General features: G+C 50.2%; 5 protein-coding genes across 5 annotated transcripts; 2 read left to right on the top strand and 3 right to left on the bottom strand.

The window, feature by feature from the left end:
* Positions 1 to 1,983, top strand: F5B22DRAFT_592554 (uncharacterized protein). The gene has a single exon (XM_047973934.1). The coding sequence runs from the start codon at positions 322 to 324 to the stop codon at positions 1,705 to 1,707; it is 1,386 nt and encodes a 461-aa protein (XP_047834643.1). The 5' UTR covers positions 1 to 321; the 3' UTR covers positions 1,708 to 1,983.
* Positions 1,984 to 3,130: 1,147 nt separating this feature from the next.
* F5B22DRAFT_633988 (uncharacterized protein) lies at positions 3,131 to 5,410 on the bottom strand (the record flags this gene model as incomplete). The annotated part of the gene is made up of 2 exons (XM_047976916.1): positions 3,131 to 3,616; positions 3,704 to 5,410. The coding sequence occupies 2 exons, from the start codon at positions 5,408 to 5,410 to the stop codon at positions 3,131 to 3,133; spliced, it is 2,193 nt and encodes a 730-aa protein (XP_047834642.1).
* A 2,438-nt stretch (positions 5,411 to 7,848) lies between these two features.
* On the bottom strand, positions 7,849 to 10,253 carry F5B22DRAFT_633987 (eukaryotic translation initiation factor 3; the record flags this gene model as incomplete). Its single annotated transcript, XM_047976915.1, has 3 exons — positions 7,849 to 8,265; positions 8,358 to 9,891; positions 9,982 to 10,253. The coding sequence occupies 3 exons, from the start codon at positions 10,251 to 10,253 to the stop codon at positions 7,849 to 7,851; spliced, it is 2,223 nt and encodes a 740-aa protein (XP_047834641.1).
* Positions 10,254 to 10,999: 746 nt separating this feature from the next.
* On the top strand, positions 11,000 to 13,377 carry F5B22DRAFT_592549 (chaperonin Cpn60/TCP-1 family). The gene is made up of 4 exons (XM_047973933.1): positions 11,000 to 11,151; positions 11,235 to 11,389; positions 11,497 to 12,871; positions 12,966 to 13,377. Exons 1-4 carry the CDS (start codon positions 11,149 to 11,151, stop codon positions 13,023 to 13,025), a joined length of 1,593 nt encoding a protein of 530 aa, XP_047834640.1. The 5' UTR covers positions 11,000 to 11,148; the 3' UTR covers positions 13,026 to 13,377.
* A 1,288-nt stretch (positions 13,378 to 14,665) lies between these two features.
* F5B22DRAFT_423214 (uncharacterized protein) lies at positions 14,666 to 18,817 on the bottom strand. The gene is made up of 4 exons (XM_047971660.1): positions 18,521 to 18,817; positions 18,349 to 18,407; positions 17,854 to 18,140; positions 14,666 to 17,714 (listed from the first exon to the last, which is right to left on the bottom strand). The coding sequence occupies exons 1-4, from the start codon at positions 18,538 to 18,540 to the stop codon at positions 15,159 to 15,161; spliced, it is 2,922 nt and encodes a 973-aa protein (XP_047834639.1). The 5' UTR covers positions 18,541 to 18,817; the 3' UTR covers positions 14,666 to 15,158.
* Positions 18,818 to 18,845: the final 28 nt, after the last annotated feature.

The raw sequence follows: 18,845 nt of genomic DNA, 5'->3' as shown, positions 1-18,845 counted from the left end.
CGAAGAAGGCCACGAAGAGCACTACGTCCTGTAACAACACCGCCATGGTTCCATCTGCAACATTACCGATTTATTTGAAGCGCGTCTTTTAGAATTTTATAAGCCTTCGCATTACATCTACTCAGATGCATATGGCAAACATGTTATTGCTCCGCTGCTTTATAAAAGCCTATCTTGCTCGCAGGTGTATTGCTCATGAGATAATTGTTGAACATCGAAGATAAGTTCTATCATCTTTCAGACATATACAAACAACCACAGCCAGCAAATCCTCCAATTCAAACACATCATATCCGTCTAGAAGCACGCTTCGGTATCAAGATGGGCTCATATCGACCCGTCTACTACGGTTCCGAATGCGAATACCCCCGGTTTCCCAACCGGAGATGGGGCTCATGTATCTGGGTCTTCGTCGTCGTCTTCTTCGCAGCGGCATTCCTCGTGTCTCTCGGCGGTATAGCCGCGAACATCTTTCTAATCATCAAGTTCATCGCGACAGACACCACAAACTTCTCGTCTCAAGCCCCTGAATTCCCATTGTACAAAAACAGTCGGTTTGAAGAATGCTCCTCGTTGGTTCCGGACGCGGCGAACTGCACTGCCATCATGGATATAATCAGCCATACATCATACCCGCTTGACCAAGACTATCTTCGCCGTGGATACATCCCCATCAGCACGGCGTGGCGGGGTGTAAACGGGACTTATTTCGACTGGTGCACGGCAGCGAGCTGTTTCAACGGATACACAGTTATACCATCCACTGCGCGGCCCGGCGTCATCGGCTTGACGACCTTCGGGATATGGACCAACGTCAACATCCTCACGCTGAAATATCTCTTCGCCTTCTTGAAGCGGAACTGGGCTTTGTACAGATCCGATGATCGTGGATGTAAGGGTGGTATTAGGGAGATCGGCCTTATCGATTGGGTACTGCTCCTTTCCACCGCGGGAGGCGAAATCATTTGGTGGTGGGTGGACTACATCGAGTTCGTCCAGAATCCGATCCCAAACACCACGTTGTCGATATATGCGTGGGCCGCAACGTGGCTCTTAGCCTCTATCATCCATTACCATCCGTATTCGTGTGTGCTCGACAGGTCCCCAGTCCTCAAAAGAGTGTTGTCGTGGGTCCTCGCTCTTCTCACCGTGGCTCAATGGGCTGCCACAATCCACGTACTGGCTGTCGGTCGGAGGTACACTCTCGAGACGTTGGGTATATACCAGGGCTACGACTGTGTTGAGAGCATGGTGACGGGCACGGCGCAGTGCTCGGCCCAGAGACTGTGCTCCGATGCGCCCCTTCTGGGTAACATGCCTTTCTACTGGGATTTTCTGGAACACATGATAAGCCAAGGCAGTGTTGCTCTATTCGTGATCCTTTCTCTAGTTGCGATACAGCCCTTCGTCTTGGCCACTTGGCGGTATTATATTGGAGGAGCTTATAGCTGGTCTGAGCTGTTCAAAAGGGTTGATATCGGACCTATCGCTGGTCCTGCGACTGCTAGTATCTTTGGGGCCTTCTTTACGGGTATTGCTGCCAGCGTCGGCGTATACCTCCTAACTCACACTGATCGTGAGGCACCCATAGTTGCAAGCCCCTATTGTAACGCAGTGCATGTCGGTCTAAGTACTTGGAGGTATTATCTGGATTTGGACCCGAACAGCAGAGCTCTGAGAATTGTGAAGGCATTCTTCAATGCGTAAACATTCATAGGTCATATGGACAATATTCGAGTTTCGCGAGCAACCAGGGCTCCTCAGGCAAAACGAACATCTCCGTTCGACAACCTTTTCCATTTTCCTTCAACACTTACACACCGCCTAGGTGTTTGCACATGTAGTGATACCTTGGTCGAGGTAGAACTTACAAGACAGTATTGGATTACCTTTTAAGCATTGGTTCAATTTGTATCATTTAAAGATGCTATTTAGTTGGTTAGTATAACTCCTGTATTATTTGAAAAAGTATTGCAAAAATACCCCTTGAAGCTCCAAATTCACTAGTAAGCCCCTTTTCCCTAATTATAGTTCTCTTCCTGTATGCTTCATCAATCAAAAAGCACCCAGTGCTCACCACAAAAGCACCAGCTGAGCCTTCATCGGCCCTGAATCTATCTTCAACTATGTAGCCGTGCTGCTGGGAAAAGCAAAACAAAAATCAAAGAGACGCTATTCCGCTTATAGAGTGTGATACGATGAATACTGCTTGCTGTACCCTATCTGTCCACACAATCATCGCATATTACTGAACTGGGTCAGAACTGGAAACTATATATAAGACCTTCCTTCACCTTATAGTAGAGACCGCATAGTAACATAAACTCTGGGGATCACACGTGTAACTCTTGACGAACTGCTGCAATTTACTCTCTCTCTGTCTGTCTCCCCCCTCCCCTTTTACCTCCTTTACACCTTACCCCAACACACACACACAAGCGCTCACGCACAGTTGAACATTCGGGGTAAAACATCCCTCAATAAACCCAGAGCGCATCACGCAAATCTCGTTATTTTAACGTGGTGAAGCAATTGCTAGGGACAAATTATCTTGGATCTATAATCTAGCTTCTTAATACACAGGCCATCATACAAACCATTACTCATCCGGCCAATAGATTTCAACATGCACAACAATCCCACTACAATAATACACTACACTACATACCCCAGTACGATTAGACATATATCATCACATTCAGTCACAAAATCCTTTATAAGAGCCGTTCCTTAACGCCACGAGCAAGCAACTAAGAACTCAGCTAGCTAGCTAACATACTTACATATAACAATAATATATCGGACATCGTATACCAGGCCTGCTTGCTAACCAAGCTCGTCTTCCCCAAATAAGATAAGTAACTTAGCTTAGCTTAGCTTAAGCTCGGAATATATATTCTTGAAATGTAGGCTTTAAATAAGTAGTATACATTAGAATAAGGCTCTCTTCCAACTCTAAGTAAAGAGCCGATCAATGTGCTGATGTGCTTTCGAGCGTCCTCTACAGCACCATTTCCCTCGTACTCCTTTACTAGCAGTAGTAGTTGAGTATCCTTCCCTGTTTTAAAAGTCGTTCATCGAGATTCATAAGGTTCGTGTCGTTCACTAATTTTGGTCCAGTCCAGTCTCATCATGACCTCATATCCCGCACACGCCTAATGAACACATCCTCGTCTTGGGCTGCTGGCGGTATCCGCTTCGCATGCGCCTGAAGGACGTTCGCACACTCTTCCACAGACCGCGTACTTAGAATTGTCATCTCGCATTCCAAGAGCAACGCCACGGCAGCACTTATCAACACGCCATCTCCCTCGAAGATGTAGACGTCCCATAATCTCGTACAATCATCGAGGCTCAGATGTTTCGTGAACAGCGTCGTAAACGTCTCATTCAGGCATGCATCCGAAAATTCCTGGCTAATATCGTTGAAGAGGTGTTTATAAAGCTGCGGTGATTTCGCGGCCAGTGTCCGATGGACGAGCTGGTACACTGATGATTGAGCTCCATGGTCGTGCGACTGGAAAGACAACGGAAGTGATCGATTGAGAACGTTCGCTAAAGCGATGAACGTGGTAGCGGGCGAGTCGAGGTTGAGAAGCAAAAGCGCGGCAATAGTCTGCAGAATGTCAATACAACTGGAGCCTGGGGGTAGTTGAGAACGTCGAGCAGGTAAGGGGGGAATAAAGAGGCAAAAAGAACTTACGTGACACCCGGTAACGTAACCGATATCACTCCTGTACATGGCATACGCGCGGAGCACATCGATTACGCTTTGGTGCAAGGGAGCACCAGCTTGAAAGATCTTAAGGTCTGTCCAAGTTCTCTCTTCGACATCTGCTCGCATCTTTGCAAACCAAGCCATTTTTTGTTCGTCATCTACTGTGCTATTTCCCTTCTCCGCTCGCCCCTCGACTTCAGAAGCTCTGGACAAGGCAGCCTGAAATGAAGTGGGTGTCAGTCCCAGCGCGTTCCCAATGGCGCGAGACCAGACCGCACCACGACTTCGAGGAGGGATTCCTTTCCACCACAAGGCCTTTGTCCGTTCTTCCTGGATAGCAACATCCCACCTCTTCAGTATATCTTCCTCCCAAATGTGCATTCGATCACTAGTAGTCCTGGCTTCATTCTTTTCCTTGTCTCGACGGGCGGCTTCTCTTTTCTTATCAGCTTCGATGCTGCTTGCCATCATTTTCTGGTATTCTTTCAAATGTTTCTTCTCCTCGGCGGGATCCTTGGGTGGTAACCACGATGGTCTCGTCCGGGACAGCACGGCCTCCTTTTCTTTGGATATCGGCAACGGATCAATCATGATATTACTCCTTCGAAGAGGGGGTAGTTCAGCAAGGGCTGACTTGACTCGGGGCTTTGGTACTGGTCGAATGGTCGATGGTAGCACGCCTTGCCTCTCCAATTCATCGGCGTGTTCCTCAAGCTTCTCGGTAAGTGCTTTGGCTTCAGCGTTCAAACCGGAAATCGCGGCAGTCCAGCTTTTCGCCCGACCTTTTATCGGAGAGAGAGGCGTGGATCTCTGTGAATCACTAGAATGCTCAGACCTCCACGATGGGGATTTTAAGGATCCCGAATCGACGGCGACTGGTGGTGTACCATTCCCAACACTACGCACACGTTCCTTGGGCTGTCTATCGGGTGATGTGGATGCCGAAACGGGTCGACTACTGGACCTCTCGCTCGGGGGCCGTGGAGATAGCGGTACGTTGTCAAGAATGAAACCGTCAGGGATGTCGTCGTCACCATCGTCGTCATCAAAGGCCCTTTCCGCATCAGATATTGATTTAGTTTCCCGGTTCGATTGCCAACTGCTCCTACGCGGTCTCGGAGCGCCACTAGGGTCGCGTGGAGGGAGCGAGTGTGATGGCACATTGGGGCTAGGGCTCCGATGACGCCGGGCGGTGCTTATCGTGGAGGCGGAGCGAGCTGATAGAGCCCGATGGGGCATTCGAGGTCGATGTGTGACGTTCAAAGTGAGACTCTGTGTGCTCGTATCACGGAACTGGGTAGCTAGAGCTGGTGCTACGGGTCTCGTCTTTGGGCGAGAGATTATGTCGCGTTGCATTCGCGGGTGGGCGAGCTCACGAGTCTGTACATGGACATTGGAGCCGACATGTTTCGCCGAAGCAGCCCGTAGATCGGAGGTGAATGTGGACATGTAGGGATTTGGGTTGGGACTGGATCGAGAGTGGGAGTCATGATAATGGCGTGGGTCGTTTGAGGTGGCATCATCTTCGAGGCCGATCTCCTCGAAGTGGCCGACGCCAGCGCCTACATCATCGCCGATTTCCGAGGTGAAAGAATGGAGAGACGATGCCTTGGATGACCTCGATGAAGACATACCAGGCGGGGAACCAGGCCGAGAGATGGCGAGCTCGTCGGTGGTGCCGCTGTAGATCATGATCTAGTTGGCGTTAGCCGTGTCCGGCACGGGACGACTTGGTGTAATAATTGTGGTGATGGAATGCTCGACTAGCAATGATTGGGCGAGAGAGAGGCGCTTTGCACTGTCGATATTTAAGGCTGGCCTGTTGCCGTGGTATTCTCGGCAAAGGCGAGCAAACAACCAAACATCCAATAATCAAAGTTGTTTCGTCCCTTTCCTCCCCCAGAGACGAGTCCAGACACGCAAGGGGCAGGAAGAGGTACGTTTCGACGGAAATAGAATGAATGGCGTGGCTCCTTGGTGGATTTAACGTTTCCCAATCGAGACGGGACGAGATTCTCAAGCTTCGAGCTAGCAATGTACTAGAAATAAGACAAGGCACTGGTGACCGGGGTTTAAGATGGTAGTTGTCTCAAGATCCTGGCAAGCCTGGCTGAGCTTGGCAGGGCCCGTGAAAGCCGGATAGAGGCTGGCGATGGAGGATGCAGGTTACAGGCGGTGTGAAACCCGGGTTGGAGGGCTTTGGGTGAAATCTTGGCCCCCGGAGTTGATCAAGCAACGGGAAGAGGACCAAATGAGGGACCGATGCAAGGACAGGTGATTGATTCTGCCCGTCTCGACGATAGACGGACGGGATAATTAGGATTAAGATGCAGTCAATTGCTGTGGTCAAGTAGGTATCGTATATACCGTATTACTGATTACTGCTGCTGCTGCTGCTGTTCCTGTGGATTTAGGTCGAGGGCGGCAAGCGTCGGGGTTTGTTTCAAGCGCGCGTTAAAGGGGGCTTTGAAGGCGGCGAAGCGGGAATGAAACGTGCAGTCTAGCGAAAGGATGAACTTCGGGTCGGGCTACACGGGGCTCGAGTCGAATTAGGCGATTGGTTATACACGGTTTCTACACTATGATGCCGTAATCTCGGTACTTGTAAGGGGAGAGCAGCCGGTGAGCGAGCGGGCGAGCGATTGATTCAGTGAGTGAGGGAGTGAGTGAGGGAGTGAGCGAACGGACGCAGGGGCACGCAGCATGAATCCTATTAGGTAGTAGTCTAGCAGTAGTAGTACATGCGACTGTGTGTTGTATATGATGAGTCGGATGGAAGAAGAGAAAAAAGGGTTGGAAAAACGAATGAGTCGAAGCAAGAATGGTAAATGAGCGAACACTTCCACCAGGTCTAATATGACCGATGAGGAAGACAAGGCAAGCGAAGGAGGGCGATGACGAAACAAAAAGTCAGGATAGATAGATTCGATCGGACTAGCAAGAGGAAAGGAACTTTAGCAAAGGAGCCGGAGTCTGCCTGAGGAAAGGAAACCATCACCGATGGTCAGCGAGATTGGATTAGCTACTTACACTAGATGCCCATTAGCTGGTCGGGCTGGGCGAATCACGGCAAGACGCCAGGGCCGATCCATGGAAGGAATCCTGCTTGGGAAAACGCATGATGATGCGAAGATACAACACACCGATAGACGGTAACCACCAAAAGAGCGGTAGTTGAGAGCTAGCCCCTGCTTCTTACTGGTAATTCCAGGGAATTACAGGGAATTCCGGGTAGGAAAGCCTCCAAGGTGAGTTAGTCTAGCCCTTAATCCTCGCTCTTAGTCCGCGCTTAATATAGCGCCTGTGGGCACCTACCTACTGTCTCTGTCTGACCTCGCTCTTGAGTAGGTATGGTATGGAATTTACCTATGACCAACACTTGAAGTAACTGCGTCTACTACGAAGTAAGTAGCACAAGTCCTACTTCCCTGCATCTTGCCATCTTGCCGAGGTATGAATTTGTTCATATGAGTAAATAGATGCCTTACTGGATTAGTCTCGACAGAGCATCACGTCCCATGTAAGTACATAGTAAATGGTACCCTGCGTTAACAGGAGAGTAGCCTTGAAAGGGGGAGCTCCAAAGGGTTTCACACAACACATATGAATGCAAGAAACCATGTATATCCTTCTAGAAACGATCCTATAATAAAAAGATCAAAGAATAAGAGACCTGAAAAATGAGGTTCTTCTTGACAACATACAGTTATTACTACTTACATAGATATCTTCAGAACCTACATATCTAAGTAGGCATACGAATGTCCAGCCCTACATATCTAGATAGAGTACCTGGGTACATAGGACGGGACTACTACTTAACTAGCCGTCTGATCCGCGAATCCTCACGTCCTTCAGGCCTCCAGCATAGATATCTTGAAAATGGTATCTAGGTTTTCAGTTATAGGCAGGTAGGTATCACCCTCATCACCGGTTTCACAATGGGGGCTCGGAAAAAGAGACACTTGCGTCGTCAAATTAGTTTCAGATGGAAATGCATGCCCGCACTATGTGTCTTGAATGCCGTGGTTAGACCATCCGCTGCCATACTAGTTAGTCGTTTATAGTAGTTGATATGCCATACACAAAACGCCGCTCTCCCTTCTTCTCGTCTTCTGTAGAGTTCCATACTAGGACACAATTTCTTCCGTTTCCTCAATGACCTCCTCCACAATCTCTTCGATAACCTGCTGCTCTTCCTCGCTATCCGCCTGCGGGATGAGACCTTCCACGGGATTGACGGGGAGGCCGCGGTCGAGTCTCTCTTCCTCGACCTCGGCGTCCACCGAAGCACGCCATGCAAGCCATTCGTCGAGCAGGCGCCTCCTCGCCTCGACCACCGCCAAGTCGGCAGACGCGCCACGCTCGGCATCCTCTTGCTCGAATTGCTTCGAGTACTCGCGCAGGTTCTTGCGGATCTGCTTCTGTTCCTCCTTGGACAGGAGCGTAGGGGGTCGGGGTCGCCAAGCGAATTGCCGGAACTTCTCCACGGGCTCCTCTCGTAGTTGTTCACCTCGGAAGTCATAGATGTGATATCCGTTTTCCATCTGTAAAATGTACCGTTAGTATACAGGAAGGAAAAGAGAGACTGTGTATAATCAACTTGAATATGAACCATGAAAAGGCAAGGTCAACTCACAGCGTGCTTCCATGCTGACGCCCATGACGCGACATAACGGCCCGCAGGATCCCATTGGATATCGGTGAGACCGTAGTGATCAGCCGTGTTCATCAATTGCAGATTGGCGGTCAAATCCTTGTCACTCTCAGGCTTTTCGCCTTCGAAGTCGAGATCGTAGAACTCGAGATCCGAGTTCTGCGCGTTAGCCACTGTGGCGACAACGACAAACCTGCCCCGCGGTGACCAGTAAATGGCGTTGCTATTCTTCTTGTCTAATGTCCGCAGGTGCTTGAAGTTGCCCACGGTCTGACCCTTAGCCTTCTCCGGGCAGAAGAAGGAGACTGAAGTCTTAGGTGGTACCGCTGTGGGCCCTGCAGGTTCGGACGTTGTGATGATGACGAACCGATCGCCCTTGGGTTCCCAAGCAAAGTTGATGACTGTGTCTTTGATGGTATCGACCACTTCAACGGGCACTCCCTTTTCTTTGATTCTGAAAATCTCGAGAGTCGTCGCCTGTGATTTCTTCGACTTGGAATGCCGATCAACCTTGACGGAGAGGTAAGTAGCGTCGGATTGCCAGTGAAGCTTGGCATCCGTGACGCTGAAGAGATTGAGCGTACGAACGATCTGTTTAGATGGTATACTCATCAATCCGACCTTGGCTGGGTTACTGCCTATTTCAGGAGTCCAGTAGCAGAACAGCTGCTCGTACTGCTTGACGCCTTCCCTACGGGGTGTCGCAGGCGCCCACTCGAAATCCATGACACCGTCTATCTTGATGGTCGTCTTATCTAATAGGTTCATCCGAGGTAGCTCATAGACAGAGATAGATTGGCCCTGAGTGAGTCGAGCCACGTACTTCTCATCAGCGGACCATTTGAATGCTGGCCAGAATTTAGGCGGGGGCTTGGCACCGTCGGCAGCGGCGGGGATATCTAGGTTGGAAAAGGATCTGAGAGGTTTGGCGGTGTCCACATCCCAAATAACATAGTTCTTGCCATCTTCGTCCAGGGATAGTTGAGGGTGACCTTCGTCGGGAATAGAGATTGGCCTGTTGGACCAGGTGACTATGTATTTCTCGCCGGGCGAGAAGTCCAGCATGTTGACAAAGGGGTGAGCAAACCGCTTTTGACGCGACCACGAAGCACCACCCCAGAGCTGAACACCCTGTTGGTGAACAGATACTAGGTAGCTACCGAGGGGAGACCATTGTATGAAGCTCTCAGTCCAGTGTTGACGGTCAACAATAGTCTCTGGGTTATCCTTCTCGCTGTTCCAGAAAATGCCAACGGAGTCACCCCTGTACATGGCGATTTGATCGCGACCCCGACCGCTAGGATCGGCCAAAAAGGAGCGCAAATGCTCCTTTTCAGTAAATTCTTCGATCTTGGGGGGGGTGTATTGCTCGTCCACCCGCCCCTCTCGGCCGTACCGATCAATGTCGGTCATCTTGTTGACTCTTAGCGTATGCTTCTTGTCGAGAGGTACCATATCTAGCTGCCGAACGGCGGCAGCAGCCTCAGCAGGCGATGAAAATTCTACAAAAGCAAATCTGAGGAGGGATTGTCAGTCGCAGGGAAACACAGCAGCCCATCGCAGAAAGGTATTTCTACATATCCGGCGCTTCAATGTATATACGCACCTGAGCGACTTGCCATTCTCACCCATGGGCATATAGATGAGGTCCTCCTTGGTCTTGCCGACTGATGTCAGCTTCTTTAACAGGAACTTGACGAGCTTTGGCTTCTGCTCCTCGGTGACTTCGGGAAGGCCATCGACGACAATAAAGGTATCATAGCCCTGCTCTAGTTGGACTTCGTATTTCTCTCGTAGATCGGAGATATCAATCTCATCCTCATCGTAGTCATCCTCGTCGACATCAGCGTCGCGCAAGTGATCGAAGGAGGGCGCCATGCTGGGCAAGCAGTATAGTTGGAAAGGCGTGAGCGCCCGAGGGCTTGTTATAATACTGAACTTGTTTCGGCGCCGAAGTGGTTCAAGATAGAGTGGCTGGAGGGTTGTGTCGAGGGTTTGTTTGGTCAAAACCGGTCGATCAATCAATGAGAAAGCCTAGGCAGCACGGGTAAGCAAGGCGGGCCACGAGATGAGCCTCAAAACCTCGACTATAGAGCCACAGAGGAGAGATAATGGTCCGAAGAGGCAGATGCAGAACCAGATACACCAAAGATGGCGGGCGTGATTGGGTGGGATGGTGGGATGGATGGAGCTTCACAGTTGCTGGTTTTTTGTTATTTTTTACTGGGTCGCCTACCCAAACACGGCCAGCAGCAAAAAATTGCTGTGGCAGATTTGTGCGTTTGGTGCGGGGTGTTCAGCGGCCGGGCGCCAGTGCCCGTCTCAGGTCCCGGAGAAGTACCCAGGTACCGCCCTCCTGCCCCTCTATCTACTATCGACAAGCCCCTTATCGGCTAGAGCTGGTTGGCTTGTGCGGAACGCAGTTTTCCCGTCACATACTTTACAGGTACCCATCTAGGTACCTACCGTATGCAATACAGAAGGTTAGGTAGGTCAGCTTCACAAGCTGCAGGTCCTTAGGTAGGTACTTAGGCGCTCGCGCCCCACCCCCACCTCCACTGGTCTGTACCTCTATACCTACTTAAGGCTCTAAAAGATGGTTTACAGGGCAGGTTAGGTCACCCACCTTGGGGAGGCGGGCAAGGCACCAGAGCTTGTTATCACCGCTGTACGCAGCCTTGGCATGGAAATTTACTTTGGACCTCATTCAGAGCCATACCAACTACAACAACAACAGCACTTAGCCAGCAACTGAGGAGCTGAGAACCAAAACATGGTGAGATATGAGACGTCCTCTGCTTCCCCATTACGACCATATATAAGGACCATTGCTGACCAAGCCCTTTAAAAAATAACTAGGCGTCCTTCAGCCCTACCCAAATCTTCGAGGATGGCACGATAGAGGAGAAGGGCGAGAATGCCCGTCTCTCTGCCTTCGTTGGCGCCATTGCTGTTGGTGATTTGGTGAAGAGTACCCTGGGTCCTAAGGGCATGGACAAGATATTACAGTCTGCGTATGTCACATACCATATAAATATACCTATATAAACCCTCTGCTCCGTACTCTCCAGCTCCATATCGATGCCGTGCCTTCGTAGCTGACCTACAAGCTGCTGTCCAGCTCGACCCAGGAAATGATGGTAACAAACGACGGTGCTACTATCCTCAAATCGATCGCTCTCGACAACGCCGCTGCCAAGGTTCTCGTCAACATCTCCAAGGTGCAGGACGATGAGGTAGGAGATGGTACCACCTCTGTCGCTGTCCTGGCCGCCGAACTCCTGCGCGAGGCCGAAAAGCTCGTCGACAAGAAAATACACCCTCAGACTATCATAGAAGGTTACAGGATAGCGAGCCAGGCTGCGTTACAGGCCCTCGAAAACTCGGCCGTCAACCACAGCAAGAACCCGGAGGCTTTCAAAAAGGACTTGCTCGCCATCGCTCGCACCACCTTGAGCTCCAAGGTCCTGGCGCAAGACCGGGATCTCTTTGCTCAGCTAGCTGTGGAGGCCGTGTTGAGGCTCAAGGGCTCTTCCGACCTCAGCCACATCCAGATCATCAAGAAGGCCGGCGGCAAGCTCAGCGATTCATACCTCGACGAGGGCTTCATCCTTGACAAGAAGATCGGTGTCAACCAGCCCAAACGCCTCGAAAAGGCCAAAATCCTGGTAGCGAATACCTCTATGGATACCGACAAGGTCAAGATATTCGGCGCACGGTTTCAGGTCAGCTCAACGAGTAAGCTGGCTGAGCTCGAAAAGGCCGAGAAGGAGAAGATGAAGGCCAAAGTCGAGAAGATCAAGGCCCACGGTATCAACTGTTTCATCAACCGTCAGCTCATCTACAACTGGCCCGAGCAGCTGTTTACCGATGCCGGTATAATGTCTATCGAGCACGCCGACTTTGACGGCATTGAACGTTTGGCACTTGTAACCGGCGGTGAGATTGCGTCGACATTCGACCACCCCGAACAGGTGAAACTGGGTCACTGTGACCTGATAGAGGAAGTCATTATAGGCGAGGATACGCTGATCCGCTTCTCGGGCGTCGCCGCTGGCCAGGCCTGTACCATTGTTCTCCGAGGTGCTACGGATCAGCTACTAGACGAGGCCGAGCGATCGTTGCATGACGCCTTAGCCGTGCTCTCTCAGACCGTCAAGGAGCCTCGGACTACTCTAGGTGGTGGGTGCGCAGAGATGCTCATGGCCAAGGCCGTCGAAGGTGCCGCCACGCGGGTGGAGGGCAAGAAACAGATCGCCGTGTCGTCCTTCGCCACCGCGCTGCGACAGCTTCCCACCATACTCGCCGACAACGCGGGTCTGGACTCGAGCGATCTCGTCGCACGGTTGCGCAAGGCTATTTACGATGGCATGTCAACCTACGGCCTTGACCTTATGACTCCGGGCGGTGGAGTCGCGGACATGCGGGATCTCGGAGTCATCGAGAGTTACAAGTTGAAAAAAGCTGTCGTCTCATCGGCGAGTGAAGCTGCTGAGGTACGTATCTGCATCAATCCCCCGATCTCCCCCGCCCCCTTGACAAGTTTCATCGACCAATTCTACACTGAATAATAATTAACACTTTGCACAGTTACTTTTGAGAGTTGACAATATCATACGCGCGGCACCTCGAAGACGGGAACGTCACTAATCTGTCCGTCCATCTAATCAAGTTGGGGCGCAGAATGTGGGCGCGAAAAGAAAAATGATAGACGGCAATAAGGTAGCTGTACTATAGACAAAGCCTAATAATGCAAAATACCTGAACAACCCATCCTAGTAGCAAGGGACCCAGAATGACGAACAATGGCGATCTCATCTCTTCTAACTATATACCCGCCCATCTACTCTACTCTACTCGGGATGTATTCCTCCTAGAATGAATGCTACATGTAGATACCAAGATAGCCAGTCAGGTTTGCCAGCAGACAAATACCTAAGAGAGATAGGTAGATGGGACAATCCGGTCCAACTTCATGATATACGTACATATAACACAGAAATGACGATATCGAAACGCAAATATCAAAGTGCACTTCTTTTCTCTTCCCCTTCATCCTCATCCACGCTGTGCTAGCCCTACCTTCCTTTTATTTCCAAACAGGACATGCCCTACATTTCATTTCACAACCCTTTCAAACAACCCCTCGGGATAAAAAATATCATTATACACTAGACCCGGCCAGCCAGCTATGGGATACTGCAACTGAATGTCTTATGTACTGTACTGTACCTAACCTAACCTCCCATAACCTATGTACTCTTGTTGCCACATTAATTTCCTTCAGTCTTGACATGCGACTGCTCATAATATTGAGAGAAAAAGAAAAAGAAAAAAAGAAGAAGCCTACTTTCGAGTCACACTCCACACGGCTCAAAACAGGATCTAATCATATCTACCTACCCATTCCCACTTCATTTGGCCTTACCGTTGTGCTGCTGCCGGGTTGACTGCGCTATCCGGACAGGTAGTTATCCATCTGGGTGTCCATCCAAGTTGCATGTAGGTAGTGAAATACCTAGCCGGCCGGGGGGGTATACGTAAGGGTTACTGCAAGGGTTACTGCAAGGGTTACTGGGTCAGTATGCCTTTCTGCAAGTGTGACAGGTGGAATACGCTGTTACCAATTGGTTATTATGGCTACAAGGCTTTTATATACGAATTCCATACTAATTCAGTATACCTTTCAAATTTCTATATTCCTTTCAATTTGGAAACCATGTTAAAGCGTAATACCATGTCCAAATTTAGAAATAATTACTATAGTATAGTATAACTGTAGTCTACTTTATAGTACGTTATTTAACGAAGGTAAAGAAATCTTCCGTTAAAGTTCTGAACTGCGAAGCGATTGCGATAGGTTTCTTAGCCTTCAGGTGGTGGTGGTGGTGGTGGTGGTGGTAGGAGTAGATTGGATTGGATTGGATTGATCCTTGCAGCGATTATCCTTGAAGGTGGTGATGATTGGATTGGCTGTAGGTGGGGCTAGGTCTGTATGGCTAGGTCTGTAGGGGTTGTAGGGGTAATATGGGCTATTTTAAAGGGCTGGACATAATTACGGTAAGTATATCTGCTAATGGTAAATATTACGAATGGGTAATGTTTTATTTTTATATATAATTATTATACGGTAATAGAATAAATTCGCCGTAATGGTTTCCATTTCGATATGGTTACCATTTGGTAAATGCCCTACAAGTGTCTTCAGCTGTAAGCCTTTTGAAATGCCGTAACCCTTGCAGTAACCCTTACGAATACCCCCCCCCCCCCCCCCCCGGGGCGGTAAGGTACCTACCTACCTACTTATCTATCTTGCTCCCCCTACAAATCATACATACCTACCTAGGCAATGTAATGTAATTTGATGAATGATAATGAATGAATGATGAGAGTCACAGGATAATATCACAGGAGATACCTATCTCAACAAAAACATATCAACTTTAACCCTTTAAACCATTCATATGATCATCATGAATTTCGTCGTCAAATAAGCTTATCTAAGCCTCTTGCTTCCTCAGCGTCTTGCTTCTCTCTCTGACTCATCCCCATTGATCATAAAAATACATGGTAACAATACAAATACACTCGATTCCATGCCTGACCGGAGTAAGTGAGTAAGCACCTTGGTAGCCACAAATATCGCACATAAAGAAACTCAAAACCCGAACAGCCAGCCAGCCCACAGCGCCATACTCCATTACCCTGCTTTCATTCACAGACCCTTTCCTTTCCGCACCTATCCATTGATCCAGCCCATACCAAAGAAAATATACCATCCCATCAATTACCCACTCCCTTTTTCCCCTCGCTGACTACAAACCCAAGCCTCTCCCGCTCATCATCAACCAATCGCCCCCACTCAAGCAAGAGTCTAAACATATAGACCTGCATATCCTCCTTTCGTAGCGCTATTTTCGCCCACTGCTGTCCCGCCTCAGCAATATCCCTCGCATCCCGCTTGCCTTCATCACTTGCCCCGAAATATTGCATGGCAGGCCATAAATCCCGTAATCTCAGGTCGAGCGGGACATAGTGTTTCCAGGGATGGATACGTTCTTCCCACCACGTGCGGAATAGGGCAGCGCGGTACGGCAGAGAGGCCGATCGGAGGAACGGTAGGAACCGCCCGCTGAACCCGGCTCCATCTAGATCGATGAGGTGGCGGTGGTGCCAGTTTTCTTGGAAGTCGACGGCCGGGGGCGATTTCGCTGACGAGGAGCCGTAGAAGGTGGCGTGTTCGATGCCGCAGTCGCGGCCCTCGCAGCGCCCGAAATCGCCTACGTACGACACGTTGACTTGGATCTGCTCATTTCCCATGTTCCCATGCTGGCTAGTTTGTGAAGTTGGACCTGAAGTCGTCAAGGCCGGATCAGCCGAGGAACTTGATTGCTGTCTCCTGAAAAAGCGATGCTTGTTGTGTTGTCCAGCCATGTTGTCTCGGATGGCCGAAGCTAGCCACACAAATCTAGCTCTCAGGAACATTTGCCAAGATCCATATACCGCGAACCCATCGGAAGAGGCACCGCGCCAGAAGATACTATTGAGTTTCTGATCCCAGGGGATGTCCCGTTCTTCTTCGTAGGGGGCCTTATCGTGAAAGCCCCACGGGCTTGGGTAGACTATATCAGCAAAGCCGTGGACTTTAGCCTGACTGAATACAGGAAAGAGGGTTTGAGAGGCGGCCATGGCTGAAGGCGAGGTCAAGAACCCGTGCAAGTGGGCAAGATCAGGCTGGTGGCATATGTCAGCAGCAAGTGTCCAATTGCGAACGAAGCCGTGTGACATGTGAGGCGAAGCGCATTCTTCACAGTGCATTTTCCGATTCCACCAGCGGACCTGGTTTACAGGCGCATCGGCAGGACAGGTGGGCGCCACAAGTTCGGATAATATGGGTTTCTTCGACAAGACGTGGAATGACTCGGCCTGTTGCTGCCAAATGGAGTCGCCTGCGCCAAGGAAAGATTCATCCCATGGGGGGCTCTGAGTCTTGCTGAACGAGATAAAATTTCGATTTGACTGAGCCCTAGAGCGTGAAATCTGCGCCTCGCCCCTAAAGTTCGAGTAATCGACCGCCGGAACAGGCACACGGCATTCATCGTCGAGATTAAATGCAAGCTGCATATCAGGCAGCCACTTACTGAACGGTTTGACCATCTCTTCAACTACGTCCATCATCCATCTATGTGTGCCATGAATATGAGGCGAAATCGATATCTCGCCATTCTGGACGATCAAACCGCCCATGGACAAGCTGGGGTGCTCGAGCAAATACGTCGCCCTCTGACGTAGTAGGGCTGGCGAGATGGCCCAAAACGGAAGCAGATCCGAATCAATTTGATCAAAAGCATCAATAACGGGAGATTTGACTGTCGCTGCAAATTCATACCACTTGTCGAAATTAGGGGGCGGTGGTATTCCGTACCGGTGGCGATACTCCTTGGTAGCGGATTCGAAAGATGTGCTCTTCGCAGCATTGGCGAACCAGTGATCTGATTCCGTCCGTCCGACTATCATGGCGTGCTTGGGCGAGACGATGGGGTTGCCATGCTTGCGGGAGGACGCATAAAAGAGGACGAGAAGAAATGCCGCTAATGCGTAGGTACAATACCGGCCCAGTGTGGATGCATGTTCCCAGTGAAGGGACATGCTAGCTCTGCGGAAGTGTAGCATAGCACCGAAGCCTACAAAAACGACGACGGATGTGATAAACCAGTCAGACCATATAGCATTCAAGTTGCTGTCGGATGCTGTATACAAGACAAGTACGAAGACTGTTGTGCCAGTGGCCATGAGCGCAACCATGTGAGCATGAAAACTGCCGAGCAGGTAAACTCCAAATGCCATCGTCAAGGCCATAAAGGCACTATCGATGACGATATCCCGAATTTCCAGTGGCGTGAGGGCCACATTTGTGGCATGGTTGACTGGGTCGAGACATGACCACGCAGCGAAAAAAGAGATAAAAGCAGCCGACGTCCAAGCGAGAGCACCGAGGGACTGCCAGGCGTCGCCGGCCTCTTCTTGGTTGGTTTGACGTAGTCTGGCAACCTGGGATATGATTACGGCATCGACGAACACAGCAGTCAGTTGTGCGAGAGGTGCAAAGCTCTCAATGGTCCAGCCAGGAGGGCATATTACACCCGTTGGGATCTCGACCAGGAAAGACAGGTGAGTCACGGCAAAAGCCCATAATAGAGCGAGGGCGGCATATCGAGCGACCGGGGCGCGGGATTGTATGCCATCGTGAGAGTCGGAGGCAGTACCATGTCTCGGGAGGTCAACGGGTCGTATGGGAGTTAGGTGTTCGCATATGGATAGGAAAAATGGGAGAAGCGCCTTGCGATAGAAATTTCTTTAGCACATTGCATTGACAAATAGGAGAGTGGACTCGAGGCGTTCCAATGTCATGCTGTCGCAGGAGCATTGAAGTTTCGGGGGACGGGCAGAGTAGGAAAGCAGACAAACAAGTACGTACGTAAAGACCGTCCCACGAGCATTGAATTGTCCGAACGGCCCTCCAATTCAACAATGTCCGGGCAACGATCAGGGCGACCAGGAAGGCGAAGCTATTGGGACGGGAAATAGAGCGCAGGCAGCTCTTCAGATTGTCGCGCGATGCCAGGTTCGTGGTGAGGGCGGGAAGGTTAAGAACATGACGTCTTGGGCGGGTCTCGGGATGCCGGAGACGCAGGCTCTTGGCGAAGACAAGAGACACGAGGCCAGCAACGACCAGGGTCACGACGGAGAAGTGGAGTGGACGATCTGGGAAGATAGAATAGCACAAATCAGTCTTGTTTCGGGTTAGGCGACGCTAAGGAAGAAGGACAGTGCTACGCCGCGCCGGCCTGGTTCAAGCGGTTCCACGGTTCCAGCGGCGGAGTGGAGAGGAGAGGTGGGCACGGGTTCGAACTTGGCAAAGTCGGACGAAGAACCGGAAGACAGACGAGAGACAGACGAGAGACAGACATACCAAAAGCCGCGCTGTTGTAATACCGGGCTTGGAGGTTCACAGTACCCACGATAAAGGCGCTGTCGGACAATCTGTGTCAGCTGGTGGGTGTGTCGCATGCTTTTGTGTGTGTGCGTGTGTGTGCGTATGTGTGGGATGTGGTGGGGTGTGTTGAGGTTCAGGGATGACGAACACGATAGCTAAGGTATCCATGACCTCTGCAGTGAGGACATCTTCCGTCCACCACCACCGCCGCCGCCTTTTTCCCTTCTCTTTCGTGCTCCTCTCTAGTTAAAATTGTATAATAATATTAAAAAAAAAGGATTTGTTAAAACGTAGAGAGGATTTGTCGCGACAATTCCAGGTATATCTTTTGAGCAGCTGCGCTTCCTTAGTTATTCAGGGTGTGACAGCCTTTGTAGTGGTCGAGATAGATGTATGCAGCAAATGCGAGGATTTCAAGATTAAGTCGTGACGGAGAACAAGAAACAAAAAGAAATGAGAAGTGAGCAGAGAAG

The sequence above is a fragment of the Xylaria bambusicola genome (assembly GCF_022495145.1).
Source record: "Xylaria bambusicola strain CBS 139988 unplaced genomic scaffold F5B22scaffold_5, whole genome shotgun sequence".
NCBI lineage: Eukaryota > Fungi > Ascomycota > Sordariomycetes > Xylariales > Xylariaceae > Xylaria > Xylaria bambusicola.
The sequence above is the reverse complement of the archived record's forward strand: the minus strand, read 5'-3'. Positions and strand labels throughout refer to the sequence as shown.